Genomic DNA, 19,782 nt, shown 5'->3' with positions numbered 1-19,782 from the left:
TTATGATAAAAATTGCATGTTTTAAAACTAAAATCAATACTTTTTTTGTGTGTTAAAGAGGCATCGATTTTTAATGCATTTTCAATACAAGCTTTTACCTAAAGCCCATGTAGTGAGATGAAAAAAAAAATGAGTTTGGCTTTTGTAGGACACATTACTATAAACAACATAACATTAGTATTCAAGTTAAATTTGACCACAGATTCAGTGGCTTACATTGACACGATCTACGAGATGAATAAATATCTAATAGCCTTCCCTGATAAATAAAAAAATATTTTTTGAGTTTAAATCTAAGATAAGCGTGTTCGACCAAAAAACCCTTTAGATTTTTATACTATTTATAGATTGTTATTTAATACTTTTTCTTCTTCTTCTTCTTCTTCAAAAGATATCCAATACTTGGCGGACCAAAACCAGATTATATAGGATTTTTACCCACTAAAACGCCTGTGGTTGCCGATTTCGACACAATGGAAGGACCCGGAAAATTGGTAAAACCGCGTCCGTAACTCTCTTCAGGTGACATGCTTTCTAGCTTTTTATAACAAAATATTTAAAAAACCCCTTTTCAGAAATAATTATCTGTCTTTTTTTTTTTTTTTATGGATGAAGGACAAGGCAAACGAGCGTTCGGGTCACCTGATGATGATCACCGCCGCCCACGACCCCGTGCAGCACCGGAGGAGCTACAGGTGCTTTGCCGGCCTTTAAGGTGGTGTCTATTGTAGAACAGTAGCTAAAAGATTATATTTTATACTTACCCTAACATGTCCATATTTAATAGTGAAGTAAACGATGAAAGGCAGGCAGGATATAACGAAGCAGGCCAACGCGAATATAGTCGTCCTGGCTACCCAGTTTAACGCGGCGACGCAAGGCGACCCGTCTATACAAGCTTCGCAACCTTCAGCACATGGCAGGCATTCGAACGCAACTGCCATTGAGTATTGGTTGTGTTGATTCTGTTGATAAAATATAGTGATGATGTTTTTTTCACTTTCACGTTGTATCCCTCATATAGCAGGAAAGGCAGAGGAAACGTAGTATTAACACACTCTGTTCCCCACGAACTGCTCATTTTTCAAGACATTACGTATAGAGTGAGGAACTCAACGTTGCAGTTTGTCTTGTTATCAGGGTGAGAATAATTCATTACCCAAGTAGGATTCGAACCGCAACCGTTGCGTTCACAGGCTGACGCTGTGCCGCTGTGTTGGGTTGGTTCTATCTGGATAAGTGGTTGATTTCAAATGATCATAATGTATAGATTTGGACTTAAGTTTTCGTTAGTAATCAACTATTTCATCTATATATAAAAAAAGGTCACTCACTCATCACGAAATCTCAGAAACTACAAGTGCTAGGAATCTCAAATTTTGCATAGGAGTTACTTATAGGACGTAGGTGCTCGCTAAGACGGGAATTTGCAATATTCGACTCCTAAGGGGATGAAATAGAGGTTGAAAAATTGTATAGAATTTTTTTTAAACCGCCATCGATTTTTATAAGATTTGAAATTTAGACTTTTAAAAATATTTCATTGAACACGTGTTTCATGGTTTATTAGGATTCACCCCTAAGGGTGCATATAAGCGGGCGAAGCTGCGTGTGTCCGCTAGTTATATATATAGTAAACAAGACTTTTTTTTGAGCTATACAGTAGCACGCGTGTACTATTGCGCTACAACAGCTTTAATATAATTAATTCCTATTTATTTCTTAAGCTACTAATATAGAATGTACCTACAGACAAATGTTTTTCATATTCTTCTTCAATATCGCTGCCGTTGTAAAATCTTTTCTCAGCCGTCGTATTGGGAAAGAAAAAGCCGCGACGACAGACACATCGATAAGAACCTCTTCTAAAGCCCAAACCAGGTACCGGAACACACTAAAAATAAATAACTTATTAAATGAAAAAAAATATATGAGGCTTTTGAGGCTAGTCATGGCGCAGAGGCACAAGTGTGCGACTGTATACACGCCAGGTTATGGATTGGATTCTCACTCAGGGAAATAATATGTTTAATGTTTTTACTTCCTCGCTCAGATAACGAGGCAAATGGCGGCTTTGAGCTCTGCTGCTCAGCACGCAATACCTCTAGCATTCATCGAAAGTGGGCAACGCAAGTGTCTTAAAGGGAATGGAGTGTCTTAACACTAGGTTCCCTCTGCCCGAAGCATGTGTGAAGCGTGAAGCTAATTTTAGGTATTATTGCAACATTGCAAGACATAAAAATACTAGTTTTTAAGTTCTAGTGTTTAACGTTTTTATTTGTGTTTTAACCTTTTCAACAACAATTAGTTGAGCATGTTATCTTATAATGACTTATTAATTATTTTATTTGTAATGAAGTATTATTAATATTATCTTTAAGCGTGTTAACGACAAATATTATAAAGTTTTGAAATAGCTGTTATTTAAAAAAATACTTCCATATAAAACTAAAATTTCAAAGCTGTCACGAGCACTCGTTTAGAAATTTATAAAAATGAGCTAACCAGCGGCGAACCGACGGTTGACGCATTTCATAGCTGTCTAGGGATCCAATTATGTGTAACAAGTAGAAAAGGCATGGAAATGTCAGCAAATCTAGATATCATTAGGTTGCTAAGATGTGTTTACTATTTATTTATTTTATTGTATATATCTATTTATTTAATAGTAATAGTATATGAGAAAAGTATATTTCTGAGAATATTTTTTATAATGCATTTAGCAGAGATAACTTAGGTAAAACAATTTTCGAGACATTGTGTGTAGAGTTACTAATACGAGAAAAGGAAAATAGTTCATACCGTTGAATGGAAATTGACCCACATGTAGGATACTGTGCCGCTTAACCACTGTTATAACACTTAAATAAATAAACAAGTTTTGTAGAACTTTCCTTTCGGTTTTTACTTTCAGAATTTTTTTTGACTATGTGATAATAGAACAAGTTAAAATAAGATCCATACAAAATTTTAAATGTCAAGTGATACAACAAGCAATTTAATTTTCTACAATAGCGTTTACTTTATCCATTTGTAAAGAAAAGGTTTTCCTTTATTCTTACTTTACATTTCGTATTACCTATCGGACAGCCTGCTTGCATCGAAAGCAACTTTGCAACGTGCTTAAAGATAAAAGTTTATAAAATGATAGCAATTTGTAAATCTTTCTTCAGTAAAATAGAATAAAATTGTACTTCTCTTTAAAATTATACATGACTATTTTTTTTTTTTCTTCCCTCTAGTAATGAGGAAAAGTTCCACCACTCCAACACGCTATGCCTCAAAAATTCGAGGAAAACTGAGAAACGGTAGAGTCTTAATGGGAAACGGAGTGTCTATATATACTGGATTGAACGGAGTGTCCATGTATACTGGATTGAACGGAGTGTCTATGTATACTGGATTCCCAGGTTTCCTCTACGTAATCTGCTTTGTGCGGGATACCGCGTGACTCTAAATATTTAGGCTATAGGGGTTTTAATTTATTTTCCTTAATCTATCACATCAATCATTTCAAGGTGACCTACTCTATACCCATGGCCGGGGTTACCTTAGGCACTTACAATTTGATATATTATTTTCATTTGTCTTTTTTTTTCATATAATAACCCATATTTCCATTTGACCACAAGGGGTGAGGTCTCGAATATTAGTTAGTTAGTTTAAAGATATTTGGATTTATTTCATCAAAGTTACTTTAGTAGGTAAGTTGGAAGTTCTAATATTTAAACTGCAATATTCGTAAAAATTGAAAAGATTAGAGGTCTTTAATACTATGGCCTATCTGCTTTCCCTACAAAAAAAACGATGTCAGGTAGTTTTTTGTTCCAAAAGCAGTACCTAGAATGAAAATAACAAAAAAGCCATTTTGAGTTAACATCGTGGCGCTGAAGAAATATGTATGTAATATCAATAAAATGTAATACACTTAGAGGTAGGGAAAGAAACCATTGAACATAAATATGAGAAGTAATAAATTTTAAAGGTTAGTGATCCATATATGAAATAACAGATATTTATTTTATAGAGACACCTTATTTGTCACTGATATATGACAACTTTTAGGAGAAGCAATTTTAAATAGAACTGAACTGGACAATGAAAATTTATTTAATAATAGAATAGAATGTTTTTATTTTATTAAAAAGGTTTTACAAGTTCAATTAGAATAAAAGAAATTTGGCTACAAGTTGGTGTTTATTATTTTTGATTTACGCTTTATCCCACACATGGCAGAGTAGGTAGAGGCAACCTGGGGACCTTGTGTTACGACACTCTGTTCTCGCCGCGCTTTACATAAATAGGGAAACGAAAATATTAAATATTTCATTCAATCGAATGGGACTCGAACAGGTAACCGTCGCGTTTACTGACGCGCTCCTGCGACCCTGCGCTACGACGACCGACGCGGCACTACGAAAAACTATTCATGCAGTTCTTAGAGCCAGGATGTTTTCAAATTTCAAATTTCATAAGTAAACACTAATGCAATTTGAACCCACTACTATCTTGAATAAACGACGAAAAAAAAAACACATCCAAACCGCGCATGCCCAAAAAAACAACCAATTTCGTATCGGAATTTGAACTGAAATAACTTAGGCACATCACTTTTTTATGAGTAATGAAGGGAAAAATAGAGTTGCGTTATAAAATAAACGGATGCGGACGAACGAACGGCCGTTAACGAAACGATACGTAGGTATACGATATGATTCGTTCGTAGCGTGTAAAAGATTTTGTAGCGAACGTAAATTTACGGCCACTTCACGTTCACGATTTTCACATAAAATTGTCACGTGTTAACACGAATAATTGTTGGAGAGCTGTTCTTTTATTTTGTTGTATGGTGCGCGGTTTTCACAATGGCCGAAGTGGAACGAAATTCTATTTATTCAACGGGGCGCTTGCTTTTTGTGGCTAAATATAGAAGTTGATTGTTTGTCAAAACAAAATATATTTTATAAAATTTACCTTTTTCGGTTATTTAGAGTTTTTAGTATTGGGGTGGCTTAGTGACATAGTGAATCGGGAAAGCGAAAATAACAATTTAAATATCGCTCTAGTTCAATGCAACTAGCTTAGATTTGGATTTGAATCCATACCTTCTTAACTGGACAATAATAGTGGAAAATGTATATAAAATGGTGTATGAAGAATGTTAAAACCAAAATGGGCCATCTCAATATGATTTAAGTTTCTGAGAAATTTTGTGAACAAACATATCATACATACACTTACAATATCATGTACATACAACGCACACATATTAAATAGCTAACCTCCATTTTTAGCAGTCAGTTAAACTAAATACTAACTAAATATTACGTTCTACTAAAGAGTATTAATTCGTCCCTTAAATTGAAATGGCTAGTATGTTATCATACTAAATCAAAGAAAAAAAAATCCAAACACATTGGTACATAAAACCCCAACCTTACCCTGACCTCCAGACCGCGATAATAAACCAAGCCACATAGATATCAAGCTATTTCCACGATAAAAATAAACGTCACATTCTGTTTAGTTTCTCACATAAAAATGTCTAAGAATTTCTGTATTTTTATTTTGCTTTCTCAAATGAAACATATAAAAAAGGTTTTACATCCTTTTAGGAGGGACTGGTGACAAGTTGCTATAGTTTAAGATTATTTTTTGCTTTACAGTTTCTCGTTGTACTATATGCGGTATATAGCAGGGGTAGGCAAGAGGTAAATAGTGTCAAAACACTCTGTTCCTAAATTTCATTTCATGTCATGTCATGTCCACTTTCACTCACACATATTATTTAATTTTCCCGATCTGGTTAAAACAAACGTATGGCGGATTCACAATGTCTTTAAAATACAAAAAAACTTAAACTTAAAAAACTTGCTGAACTACCTTTTTTTAACTTCTTGTCATATACACATTTACAAGGTACGTAGAGACACTCCGTTTCCCACTTTTCGCCTCGATTTAAAAGACATTACGTTCTCGATGGTGAAACTCATCACCAGCTCCACGTTACTGGAGGGAAGAAATGAAAATAATTTATCTCAAGAGTGGGAATAAAACCCGCAGTCACAGTCAATATCAGGGTAGCTAGCAAGAGAACAGATATTATACGGAGAGGAACTGTTACCATCGCGTCGGTTTATCAATGACGTAAAGATCACTACGCAAATAAAAATGCCACCAAAAGTTTTTATTACTAATCGTTCCTAAAGGAAATCTTTCTCTTTGAAGTTGGATGACACTCAAACCAAAATTCATTTACGTGGGAGGGAAGGCACGTTTCGAATACTTGGAGTTTCCAGCGGCAAGAACAAAACCTTTTTATTTTATAGCTTCATTGGAGCCATCTGTTTATCTATCATAGTTTGAGTTTAACACGACTTTCGATATTTTCCTTATAGTTTCAGTCTTTGTTTAAAATAAGAACGCAATATCTAACCAATATCTGGCTCAAATAGTGAACTCAGTGAAGAACTTTTCTGTCATTTTAAGCTGGGGAAAACATGTAGACTTTGACTAAAGCATAAACGAGTTGATTTTAAAGCAATTTCGACTACTTGTCTTAGGGGAACATTTTTTTCAATTATACTGAATCAATTGTGGTTTGAACCAAAAATATTTTCAAAGAAAAACACTTGCAAAATGTAATTTTGGTCTACCGTCTGTTACCAAAATCTAAAAAAAGACTCAAAAATTGGCAATATTATCGGAATGGACTAAAGCGAATTTATCACAGTCCCGAAATCGGTAATAGAAGGTATGCCCGCCGGAGCTAGACAAATGACTGGTTGACGATACGTACGGTACATTGGAATGTTTGGAATCCGGCTATTTGTTACTGCGTTTGGGGCCTAAGTGAAATATAATAGAGGTTTCTCACTACATTTCACATAATGGATTCATCGATGTACTCGTATGTATGTAAAATGTTGTTTATATATTTATATAATGATTGAAATTAATTTTGATGACGGAGATAATATTTTTGGCATTTCTCAACTATTAAACTCTGAGCACTATTCCCAACATTCCCAACAATTTAATTCTGAACTATCTTTTTTGCATTCACGCTATGATGAATGGTGGATCTCAACGATTCTCGTTACCAGCGCGTGTAAATATAAAATATTATATATTTCAAATCAACTCATATATTATACTCAACACATAATGCCTCCAGTATACGCCCGAAAGTAGTAGGGTAACGGAAGTTTTTTAACACTAGATTCCCAGATTCCCTCAGCCTACTCTATAAGAATATTTTAAATCATGGTAATCACAAGACAACCTAAAGAAAATCTAGTAGACACACTCTCTAAGCCCTCAGTCCACAACCTGCCTGTACAAGCTTACATTCACATACAAGCGTTTCATTAATCAAGATTATGCTTTGTATTCCACATTGTTAGGATATTAGTTACCGGATTCCCTCTTCGTATATGAGTAGATACGTGGTATATGATCAGATACGTGGTGTTGTTATTTAATTTTTATTAATAGCCTCGATCATTGTAGTCTTAGGAGCTTAGCTCTAGGCTATTTGTTAGCTGTCTTAAGTAATAACTTTGGCTAATGGAATATTAGTAGTGTACTAGAAAAATTGGAAGACTGCTAGAAGAGTTTATTAACTTATTCTATTGTACGACTGTAATATATTTTTTTACGAGAGCTAGATGTATGTTAAGGGACTCCGTTCTCCGCTTGCCGTTGGAAATAGAAGATACACCGTTCGTCACTTTTCGTACAATTTTAGAACGTTCCGTGGTGAGCTGCTGAGCTCAACGCCGCACCTTGTCCTGGCCAAAGGAAGATAACATTTTTTAATTCTTTGGTTACGCCAGGCCAAACTAGTTCAAAAAATCTATTCAAAGGCAATACGATCGCTTAACAAAATATTTACCAATTTTATATATTTTTAAATTTCCTCGAATTAAAAATAAATTCAATACAAGCACTTAAATTTATTTTTTTAAAACATATTTTTGTTGGATGAAAGTTATTTAACAATTAATTTTTATTTCACTTTTTATCACTGGCTGCATACGCGTTGCAAACAGTTAATAATATTTGATAGGTTGTTGAAAAACATTTTGTTTTATTTTTACTAAAAACTTCACTAATAAATACACATGAGGTCAGTCGTGGCGCAGGGGCACAAAGTGTGCTGCGAAATCAACTGGTAGTGGGTTCGATCCCCACTGGAGGAAAGGAAATATTTATTTAAATTTATATTTTCACTTATTCGATCTGGTGTCGAGGCAAAGTGCGGCGTTGAGTTCCACCACTTAATACGCAATGCTTCCAGAATTCGGCGGAAAGTGAGGGAACGAAGTGTCTTAACATTAGTTTCCCTCTGCCTACCCGTGCGGGATACAGCGTGAAGCTGATAAATACTCATATTTTTTACTAATACTTCTTGTCCTAATTACTATTTTTCTCAATTTTCAAGACATTTCGATACATTGCATGCCCCTCGACAGCAGCCAAGTAAATACAAAGTAAAATGCTATAATATAATTTAGAGTTGGTACAGAAACTATAGTATACGTAATATTTACTTACCCCTTGTTAAGTCATTCTGAAATTACAACCGTAAATTTTCATTAATTATAATTTATTTAAAATTTATGTTGTTTAATTAAAACAAATTGGTTAATAGATCCTAATTAGAAAACTTGAAACGTAATTATGAGTTAACACTAATCACCTATCAAGTTACTTTTATTGTTTTTTTTTTTTTAGGAAATTTATTTTCAAATCAAATCAGCTTTAAAAAACGTAAAATGACTATTTAAGTTAGCAACGTTAAAAGTAATATAGTAGAGTCAATAGCAAGGCCTCAACGGTGAAGAGAGCCTTTTATCCAAACAAGGCTTGTAATAAGTGAAGTTTTGTTAACAAACCAGGAACCGTAGTTTTTTTTATATAACAATTGTATAAATACTAATATATTTCTTTTTTTTAAATATCCTATTGAGGCTGTCGTGGCGCCCACAGCATCTGACTTTAGACATAGTAGGTTTGATTCCCGCTAGAATAACAGATGTCATAACTTTCTTAAAATTTATTATTGGCAAGCATGGGACTAAAAACTTTTAAATTATTCGATTCGAGATTTATTTTCTAAATATTTTATTCCACTTCCTCGCTCTGGTAATGAGTTAAAATAAAAAAGAAGTTTAGAAATTTGTAAGGTTTATTTAACATACTTCTTAATAAAATGTAACTATTTTAAATTTAAATAAGTTTAAAACAAATTGTTGTTCATTATTAAAAAGATATCCAGAAATAAATATTTTAAAAAACACTTTTATACGTTAAACGAGATATATTGCGTTACGACTGTATAAAGGGTAACGTAATATGGCTTATACGAGTATAGCCCTGATTAACGACCGTTACCCGCCCCCTGTACCCGTTAATGCTCGACACCTGCTGTGGTAATTCAAATTAAATATTTCATTAGTTAAATCCTATATCTGTAGAAGGAATTAAGTAAAATTGCGTATAGAAAGTATTTTTGGTAGGCAAGGGCAACAAATAAATATAAAAGTGATTTACAAAATGTTTGTAAACGCGAAGGTTGTGGGTTCGATTCCAACTCAGTAGAATTAATTATTGTCATTTTCTTGGGGAATGCTTGGGAGTTTGAACATTAAGTTCGCATTGCCTACCTTGCTATATGTGGGATATAACGAGAAATTTAAAAAAATATCCAAGTACGAGTTGGGCTTGTAAGTCCAATTCAATGTCATTTATGAAAACCAAGTTTTTTTGTATGGGAGACCATTAAATATTAATTTAATTGTTGTAATAGCGGTAACAGAAATACATAATCCGTGAAAATCCAAACGTCTTATTATGATTCGTGAGATAGACGGGCCCGTTTTATCGTTTGTGTACGGAAATCTAAAAATACTCTTATGGGCTATTGTCAGGCTTTTATACAGCTGGAATGAGCTCGGCTCCAATAGATGAGGAGTATTTTGTTCAATTGAAAGCGTTATTTAAAAAAAACTCGTTAGAATTTTGCAAAAACTTTTTGAGTTGGATAGTCTATTAATAGAGGAAAGCTGGCTTACATTAATGATTTTGATGTAATCTATTGTACTATATTCATTTAAACGCGGATAAAGCTATTTTAGTTCTGATTAAATCAAATGTAATGGTGATGGGTTGCACCACTTAATATGTTATGTTAATGGGTTCTATTATTGAAAATGTAAACCTGGAAATACCGGCAAAAGAAAATATATTACTTTTTAAAATAAATACATGTATTATAAAAACCATAAAAAAAATCACTTTTTCAATAAAACATTTTGAATTTTAATCTACTACCTTTTATAGGTATGTGTTACGAGATATTATAACTGTATTATGGATTTTGGCGTATAAAATATAGACACTAACATTACTAAATGGAGAGTTCCGTCACTCAACACGCCATGTTATAGTGGTATAATGACTGAAGAGGAAATGAGCAGTTTGATATAGATTCACTCTGTTATGTTCTGGATCAAAATAATGTAGGGAAGAGTAGTAGATATTAAATTAAGTATCTTATATTGGAAACCATCTTGGCATGTACAGCATCTGACTCAATTTCTATTTCCATTTGGCGATTACTCATTTTTATTTTCTTGCTTTGATAAAAAGACAAAGCACGGCGTTGGTTTCCATTAATTAACAAGAAATATCTTAAGAATTGGGCGGGAAATGGTAAATAGATTTTTTTAAGACAAGGTTCCCTCTACCTATCTTGCTATATGCGGTAAAAATAAAAAAAATATTCACTTAATTTTTAAAATCGTTTAATACACCTGTTCACCTAGCTAAGATCAGGGTCAGGGACCACTCACTGTGTGAGTGTGGCCTGGACGAAGGTTCCCCTTCCCATATCCTTTTCACATGTCCAAAGTTAATTCGTCCCTTGTATGATGTTCTTCCTCATATAGTTCCCCGTCTCCTTAATGTTCAGTGTCTGTTAATGTTTGTATATACTCCTTTGTGTAAATTCTTATGTAAATATATTAGATCTAATAATATTATAGTATAAGCTAACAATTTTGTAAAATATAATCTATTACTAACCCTTTATTATGTATATATTGTGTATAATTTTTGTTTATCTTATAGGTGAAGGCAGTATCTTAGCTGGATCTCTTTTTAACGTGCATCTACTGTTGCGTAATATTGTCTCTTTACCGTACACTCTCCTTTGTGTGTTTTCCATTCAACGTGACATTGCCGAAGTGATTAGTGCTGAACTGGCACGCTCGGATCGCCATAATTAAAGAACAACAACAAAAACGTTTAAAGTATAAGACTTACAGTCAGTTCGCAGAAGGTCTCTCAAAGTATTTAGGATTCATATATATACACGTAGTTGTCCTAACAATGAAAGGTGCATACAATACTTTATTATCTATGAATTAATATTGAAATTAATATTAATACTGAAATTGAAATTTTAAGCAGTAATAAAATAGCGACAACTTATTCAGGAAAATAAAAAAAAGGAAATTATTAAAAAATATATATATATATATATGAAACAAAATTATTAAGTGCTTTATAGCAAGCACTATCCGCTAACAAATTAAAGAACAGAAAAGCGACGATTTTCTCAAGTGTCTTCTATTTGAGGGTATCGGAGCTCTTGATTTAGATACAGATCTTTGACGGGATCTCGAAAAGTTTGACGGATTTTCCTCGTTTAGATCTCGTTTACAATTTATATCTAAAATTGGCTGTCGCGTCGTTTTATCTTTAAGGAATTAGTTGAAGAAAAATGTAGTTGAAAATGTGTTTACTTATTTATATAATTGTAATTGTGGGAATAATTATATTTTAAAATTATTTATTAAATGGTAAAGTGAGGAATAAAAGGCTGATTTTAGAAGGGAAGAAAAAGATAAATAACGTCAACATTATAAAAGCTGCATTACAATATTTAAAGGTATCCCTTACCAAAGCAAATATGAAAATCGCACATTTGGTCAAGTGAAAGTGAAATATTGTTGAAAAGTTGACAAGACTTTTATAAGTGCTACTTTCCGTTGACCTACAATCCTGAAATGGGTATGAAAGGCCTCGTAGGCCAGTCCAACGTATTTAAGCGTTTTTATTTGTATTAGCTTCAGATAGTAGATAAAGTATATAATACACTCCGTCTTTTTATGGTATGGCGGACCAAAAAACTTAAAAAATTGCACGGAAAATCGAAAAGATAGAGTGAACTAACACTAGATTATCTTTGCCTACTTTGTTATAATGGAAGAACTTGAAGTAGCTTTTTCACCTAATTAACTATTTACAAAATACTTATATTATTTCATATTTCGTAAAATAATAAAGCAAAAACTGATTCACAATGTCCTTCACTCGAGTATTTTATCTTAATTACAGTATGACGATCCTCAGGGATACTTATACTTCATAAAACGGTACTTTTATTTCGAAACTCCCTGAAAACAATTTCATCGATTCCCCTCAAAGTAAAGTAAGACTCGTCTCAGTTAACAGCTGTTACACTGAAACATTTTTTTCTACCGAAATATAAAATCTCGTGAGACTTAGATTTCTTGGGCAGCAGTTATAGCATTGCTTACTTTTTAACCCCCTTCAGCGGGTTAGTATTGTTAGCTGTACCACATAAATAACTTATCATAAATAATTTTAATTTTCTTATTACACTTTTATATATCAAAATAATTATTATAAATGTAATCCAAAATACATAAGAGAATAGCTTTAAAAACTAACTAACTATAAAGATCATTGAGGCCATCATGACACAGGAGCCCAAGGGTGCGACTATAAACGCGACGATTGTAAGCTCGATTCCGGTCCTGAGACAAGGCAAAGTATAATATTTAATTCCACCACTCAACACACAATGTCTCTAGAATTTCGCAAAAAATGGGGAACGGAAGTGTCTTAAGAAGAACAAACCTTTTACCCACACTAGGTTCCCAGGTTCCCCCTGCCTACACTGCTATATGTGGGACACACTGTAAAAAAACGAACCAAAGTCACCATTGCAGGCGCGGCTCTATCCAAATGTATATTTTGTTCTCGATTCCCCAAGGGCGATAATTTTAACCGATTTCTTTATTGAGTGACACAGTCATGAGGCTTATGTAAAGCTTTCAATTATTTAACTGTAATTTAGTTAAGAAAAGGAGCCAGTGTTTTATTTTATAGAGATATTTATGTAAAAAGATTTATCGTACCTATACTTATTATTCAGATGTAGCTGTAGCATGGTAAGCAGAGGGAACCTTATGTCAAGACACTCTGTAGTGGACTTGAAGGTAACTTAAACCTACGCGTAACTTTAACTTAAAGCCACGCGTTATCTTATGAGGGCATAGATATGAAATATTTTTCTTCTTCGAGTAAAAGAACTAGGATTAGAACTAGAACGCAAAACGTTATTGTTGACAGTCTGATACTCCGGGATACATATTTAGAATAGCCACCTCTTAGGGGCTTTGGCACACGTTTGTTAATGGAAGCTGCAGGAGTTCAATAGAATGAAATAGTCAACGTAGAAGTTGGTGGTAGGTCTTATGAGTGAGAAACCGATATTTCACATTTGTATAGGAGTTCCTGATCTCATATTCCCTTTACCTTAAGCACCTCTGTGGATTGTGCGGATCGAACATCGCAGTTTTAATTTAGTTTTCCCATTTAATAGTATGAGTAGTATATACCTTCTAATTTTTGCCTCTAGACTAATTTAAAGTACTTAAAATTATAAAACGGTACATTAATTCTTTTCAAATGCCCCATATCTACGAGAACTTTACTGTATCGAAGCGTAATGAAAGTTTAATATTTAAAAAGCTTTGAAACTAAAATGTGTATTTCATGTGAAAATACCACGTATTTTAATCTCAAGAAATATGCTCCAATTTGCGTAAGTGTTCTTAGTTTTAAAGTAAGTATAAATAAATATATGCATATCGTATGAATAAAGTTGAATAGTTGTGCAGAACTCATTTATTTTAATGCATAGAAGTATGGGTCAAAATGCTGAAGTCTTAAAATGTGTCATAAATTGCCAATCACAATTCGTTTCTCTCGTTTTAACTACGTAGAATGAAAAACAAGGGGGTATACTTTAGGTAAAAAAATTATTAACGATAGGAGGAATTTTTTTGGATCCTTATCAGCAACATGCTATTGTTTAATACATATAAAATCATCTCTTCACGAGGTTTTCAGTGATGGCAACTTTTTGCATACCTTTAAGTCACGCTAGTGCACTTTTTGTTCAAGGGTGACCTTGGTATCTTCCGATCGATTTCTATCGATCTTCGAAATCACAGTATTATGTATGAAAAGTTAATGACAGTACGAGAAATGACAAAATACATGCAGAAACCAGGGCGTTCTAACAAGCTACCCCGTTGGAGATACAACGTAAAGTTACAATCAAAATAGTTTTAAGAATCACATACAATTAGTGTCGTATATATATATACAAGAATTTCTCTTTAATATTACAAATAAAATAAGTATTTAAAACTATCTGAATTCGATTCTTGCTTCCAAAGAGCTGGTTAGCTTATCAAACATCGTAAAAAGGAAAACTTTTTCCAATACAAAGTTTTAAGTGTTTTTAAAATAGCTGAGGTAGGTTAAATGATTAAATATCCATTGAATGTATGTAATTTGTTTTACTTTTATTAAAGCCAAAGTTCGGTGTTGAGTTTCGCCAGTCAACAAAAAAAAAATAGATGGAAGTCAATAAAGGAATGCCTTAAAACCAGTTTCTCAGGGTATACAACCCTGGTAAACGAAAAAATCGTAAAGTATTTTTATTATTTTTGGTTGTATAGTAAAAATTGCTTACTTGCCTACCACGAAACTCTTATTTCACGGTTTTCAGACTACGAAATGAAATGTTATATGCCGACTGGTGAGTATATTTGTTAATTAACTTATAAAAATGTACGCGGAATGTGAATTTTTATATCTGTGCACATTCAGCTTTTTGTCGTTTTCTTACAATTTTTCAACTCTGTAAAGCAGGATTTTTACATTATATCTTTAATTTGCATAAGCAATGTTCGGAGTTTAGTTTTATTTTAAGCGGTGTAAGGAGAAAACGAGTATTTATATTATATTTATTCTCTTGTTCTAGTGATGAAAAAGTACAGCGTAGAGTTTCGTCACTCAACACACAATGTCTTGAATTTAAACGAGGATAGAGCATGAAGGTTTGGGCTAGCTCAGTTCTCTATATGAGACGTAAAATAATAAAATTCTGTTAGTTAACTATCATAATTATTTTTTCAGTTTCACTCTGTATTCTCTGTATACCAGAGCAGGTAGAAAGAACATAGTATTAAGGCACTCCTTCTCCGCTTTCTGCTCGAATTCGAAAACTGCGGGTTGTGTGGTGGAACTTGCGTTTTGTATTCTTATCGAAGCGAGAAACTGTTGCAATAGACATCTGAACTATTATATTATTCTGATTCAGGAATAAGAAGGAGCACTGAAATAGGATTTTTACAAAATTCTTATGAGGCGGAAGAAACCGCCTACTTACTTTTAGGAAAGAAACATATTTAGAAACATTTAAGAATCCATGGTATAATTGACATGGAGTGCTTGGGCCGTCACCAAAATCCATTGGTTTACGATACATTTTCATATCGTTACTAAATCAAAATTAATTTAGATTTTATAGTCCACACAAAAATTTAAGTTGCAGATATATCAATATAAAAAGAATATTATAAAATTACCTCAGTAGTAGCCTTCTTGCATTTATCGGTGCCAGCAAATATGTTTAGTTGCGTGGATCCTGGCTTCAGAGGACACTGATCGATGTCTACGCGGCGCAAGTCGATGTCTATACCGCTGGTGCCTCTGTAAAAAATATTAGTATTAGGAAGTGTCTAAAATAGAAACGGAAAGTGGAGAACGGAATGTCTTAACACTAGATTCCCTCTGTCTAACCTGCTGTGCGGGACAACGTGTGAAGTTTAAGGTTTTTGTATTAAGAACTGTTATTTAAGAGATGAGTTATTTATAGCTTTAAGATACTCCATTCCTCACTTTCCGCCGAATATATATATGTATATTGTATATGGAATATACCATAATATCTTATATTTAATATACCATTCAATTTTATTATTAAAATACACAACATTCACATTAAAATTTTTAATTAACTCAAAAGTTGTACAACGGAAGGAAATAACAAAAGACGAGCCATATGTTTCCTTGACAGATTATGCAAATGCTACAGCTGAGTCTGAGACACAGTCGTACTAATTATAAGAGTAATCCAGTACACCTATTTACCTACCTGTTCGTCCACAAAACTTGTCTTTAGATATTAAAGTAAAAGATATTTTTGTTTATTCCGCATAAAACGAGATTAAGCGGAGATAATATTCTTTTTACTATTAAGACACTACGCTCTCCACTCAAACTCACTTCGCACTCGAGTCGAATCCTCGGCCATTTACAGTGAGGTTATAGAGGTTAAAAATAATAAACTATATATTTTTTAAATATTTTTCAGAAATAAAAACGGCCGCCACTCAACACAAATTGCTTCCAGAATTCAGCGGAAAGTAGGAAATAAGTGTCGGAGTGATTCAACACTTCCAGCTTTCAAGTTTTCTTTGCACACCCTGCTTTATAAGAGATACAGCGTGAAGCTTGAAAAACAAAAATAATATTTTTTTACTATCTTTTAAGTACGGCTTCGCCTGCGTAGTAAAAAGTATGGAAAAAGCTATATGCCTATGAGCCTGGCTATGAGCCTATTAACCTTCCTAAAAAAATGGACTATCTAACACAACAATAATTTTTAATCCGAACCACTAGTTCCTGAGATAAGCAGACCAAACACACTCTTCAGTTTACAATTCTTACTTATTTACTATACATGACTATAGATTCCAATAGCCTTTTGCAAGCTAGTTGTTCTTTTCAAATATAAAGGTTACAATTTTATTCTTAAATGAAAGATGCAAGAGGTAAATATGAACGATGTTCATTTATTTTTCAATTGTACAGATTATTTGCGTAATATCCATTTCGTTTTATAATAATGAGGCTTGAAATATCTCATTTTAACAAAAAAGACCAGGTTTGGTCTTCTATAACTTTACATACAAATTCTAAAATTAGCTTTTCTCGGTATCCAGCACACAACAGACTAGGCAGAGAGAACTTGGAAACCTAGTGTTGAGACACTCCGTTCCCACTTTTCTGGTGAACTGGAGGCATTGCATGCTGGGGGGCGTAACTCAACGCCAGGCTTTACCTTGTTATCAGAGCGAGGAAAAAAAATATTAAATAATTTATTTCCTTGCGTTCTCACTACTAAATTTTCGCCTCGAAAATTGTATAGTAGTATATTATATACAACTATTAGTTATTTTCACAGGAGCGAAGTCGCAGAAGCTAGTACACAGTGTGTGCTCCATGAACCATGCGATTCTCTGGAGAATGTTATGTAGCTCTCCATATTTGCAATGATAATAAAATACAAATATTAATAAGACCAACACCATTTCTCAACTGACCTCAAGAGAATAAATCTTTGTACATAGTTCAAGAACTGCTAAAACAAATCCATATATTTGAATTGCTCTCAATGCTAAGTAAAAAGTGATCCTAGTTTTTTGTTTACGTCTTTTTTATAAATTTTGGAATAGAATGTCGAAATAAAGATATGTTTTGGCACGTTATTATTATGTACGTTGAAGTTTTTTCGTGAAAACTAATAAAAAATAATAATAATATACTCGATATTACTCGGGGCCGTCGTGGTGCAACGGCATTTGTAGAAGCAACGCTCGCGGGTTCGATTCCCACTAGGGAGAATGAATTTATTTTAATTATTTTTCTTACTTTTTGTTCTGAGAGCAAGATAAAACGTGGAGCTGAGGAAGGAAAGGATCGGTAGAAGAAAGTGGAGAACAGAAAGCCGCTGTTAATTTAATTTTCTGGTATTATAAAACATGGTCTTAAGTAATTCCTGTCATTCAGTGCACAATATCTCAAAATTGGGCAAAAAATGAAGGAAGTCAGTATGTCACTTTCATTTTCCCTGTATGGTCAATAAAAGGCAGCGCTGAGATCCCCTCATCAGTATATGGTTAAATGAAAAGTCAGGAACGGAGTACTTAAACATTACATAATATTCTATTTCCATTCAGCTTTGCGCAAAAAAGTTATCTTTTTTTAATGTAACAAATAACAATATATTAAAAGGCAACCATAAAGAAAACAAATAATAATATAAGCTGTATTCAGACCGATCTGTTATATGTATGACTCTATGAAATTTTCTTACCACATTTGTTTTTCCTCATAATGTTTAACGGTTATTACGTATATTAGCATAGAATGGTGATATAAGTAAATTATATGACAATGTTTATACGCAAAATCTAAATGGACGATAGGTCTAAGAGATTTGTTTATGATTGAAACTTTATTTTCTTTGTTTTTCCGTTTTTTATTTGAGGACCTAGTGGCGCAGTGAGACAGCAACTGATGGTTTTCTTTGAATGGATTTGATGCGACAGTTTCAGGTTCGTAGACTACGAAAGTTCTAGATATTGAGAATTAATTTTTACAGCCTCAAAAAAAAAGTGTGTAAAGCCGCAAACTAAAACCTACGTTACATATATTCATAGAATAATACATTTTAGCATACCCTGACTCAACAAAAAATGGTATATCGCATACAAAGATTAGGTCAGAGATACCCTTGGGGTGGAATACAATGGAATTGGTCAACTTCTATACAAACTATTGATAGCGAGAGTAATTGAATGAAAACTTGTATTATGATCCCTGAGGCAGATTTTGGGGTAGGAGTGTTGATAGTTGAATAACAGAACCTAAGAAATAAAATATATTGTTATTTATCTATATATATAAAATCGAAAGGTCACTCACTCATCATGAAATCTCAGAAACTACAAGTGCTAGGAATCTCAAATTTTGCATGGGAGTTATTTATAGGACGTAGGTGCTCGCTAAGACGGGAATTTGCAATATTCGACTTCTAAGGGGTTGTTTTTGGGGCAGAAAGTATGTATGGAAAGTATTTAAATCGCCATCGATTTCAAATCTTATTGAAATTTAGACTCCTAAAAATATTTAATTGAACACGTGTTTCATGATTTATTAGGATTCACCCTCTAAGCTGACAATATTTTCATAAATAAATTTAATAAATGTTCTTATATTTCAAGCGGGCGAAGCCGCCCAAGTCCACTAGTATATTATAGAAAATAAAACTATTGCTATAGCCCGTCGTGGCTCAGCGGTGGTTGGTTCTCCACTTAGAAGAATGATTACAATCCCTCCTGAGGGATTATCATGACCCTCCTACAGTATCTTCTCTAGAATAAAAGTAGCTGGAGATGCGCACATCATTTTTTCCAAGCACCAGGCCTACGGCAGTAGGCAACTTACTAGCAGAAGATAAATTCTTTAATGTATCGGCAAAAATTAAATATTCTATGCTCAGTGCTTTGGGCGGCGCGTTGGTGTGTGGATCAGACTGGTATATGCTCATCATTTACTAATATTCCCGCAACTGTCCATAATCATTACATGTAGACTTCACTCCCAATTATTATTCCCTTTACTACTATATAGATAGATATATAGCTTCTATTTTACTAATGTAAATCAAATATGAAAAGAAAATGCAAATTTTGCCATACGAAAATATTAAAACGTTTAAAATACTATCCAACAATTTATTATGAAATAAGTTATTTTAAC

General features: G+C 33.3%; 1 protein-coding gene across 1 annotated transcript in view; it reads right to left on the bottom strand.

Annotated features, from left to right (window-relative positions):
- The window catches only part of LOC146535382 (metabotropic glycine receptor), a 97,613-nt gene that overhangs the window by 15,602 nt on the left and 62,229 nt on the right, over window positions 1–19,782 (bottom strand). The window contains exons 4-6 of the mRNA XM_085190655.1: window positions 15,762–15,885; window positions 1,751–1,894; window positions 765–965 (exon numbers count right to left, since the gene is read on the bottom strand). Of these exons, the coding sequence (XP_085046781.1) occupies window positions 765–965; window positions 1,751–1,894; window positions 15,762–15,885 (469 nt within the window). The remainder of the gene's footprint in view (window positions 1–764; window positions 966–1,750; window positions 1,895–15,761; window positions 15,886–19,782) is intronic.

Source organism: Heliconius melpomene, chromosome 10 (genome assembly GCF_056956725.1).
Source record: "Heliconius melpomene rosina isolate 202511_hmr_F chromosome 10, ASM5695672v1, whole genome shotgun sequence".
Taxonomy (NCBI): Eukaryota; Metazoa; Arthropoda; class Insecta; order Lepidoptera; family Nymphalidae; genus Heliconius; species Heliconius melpomene.
This window is presented reverse-complemented; position numbering and strand designations above follow the sequence as displayed.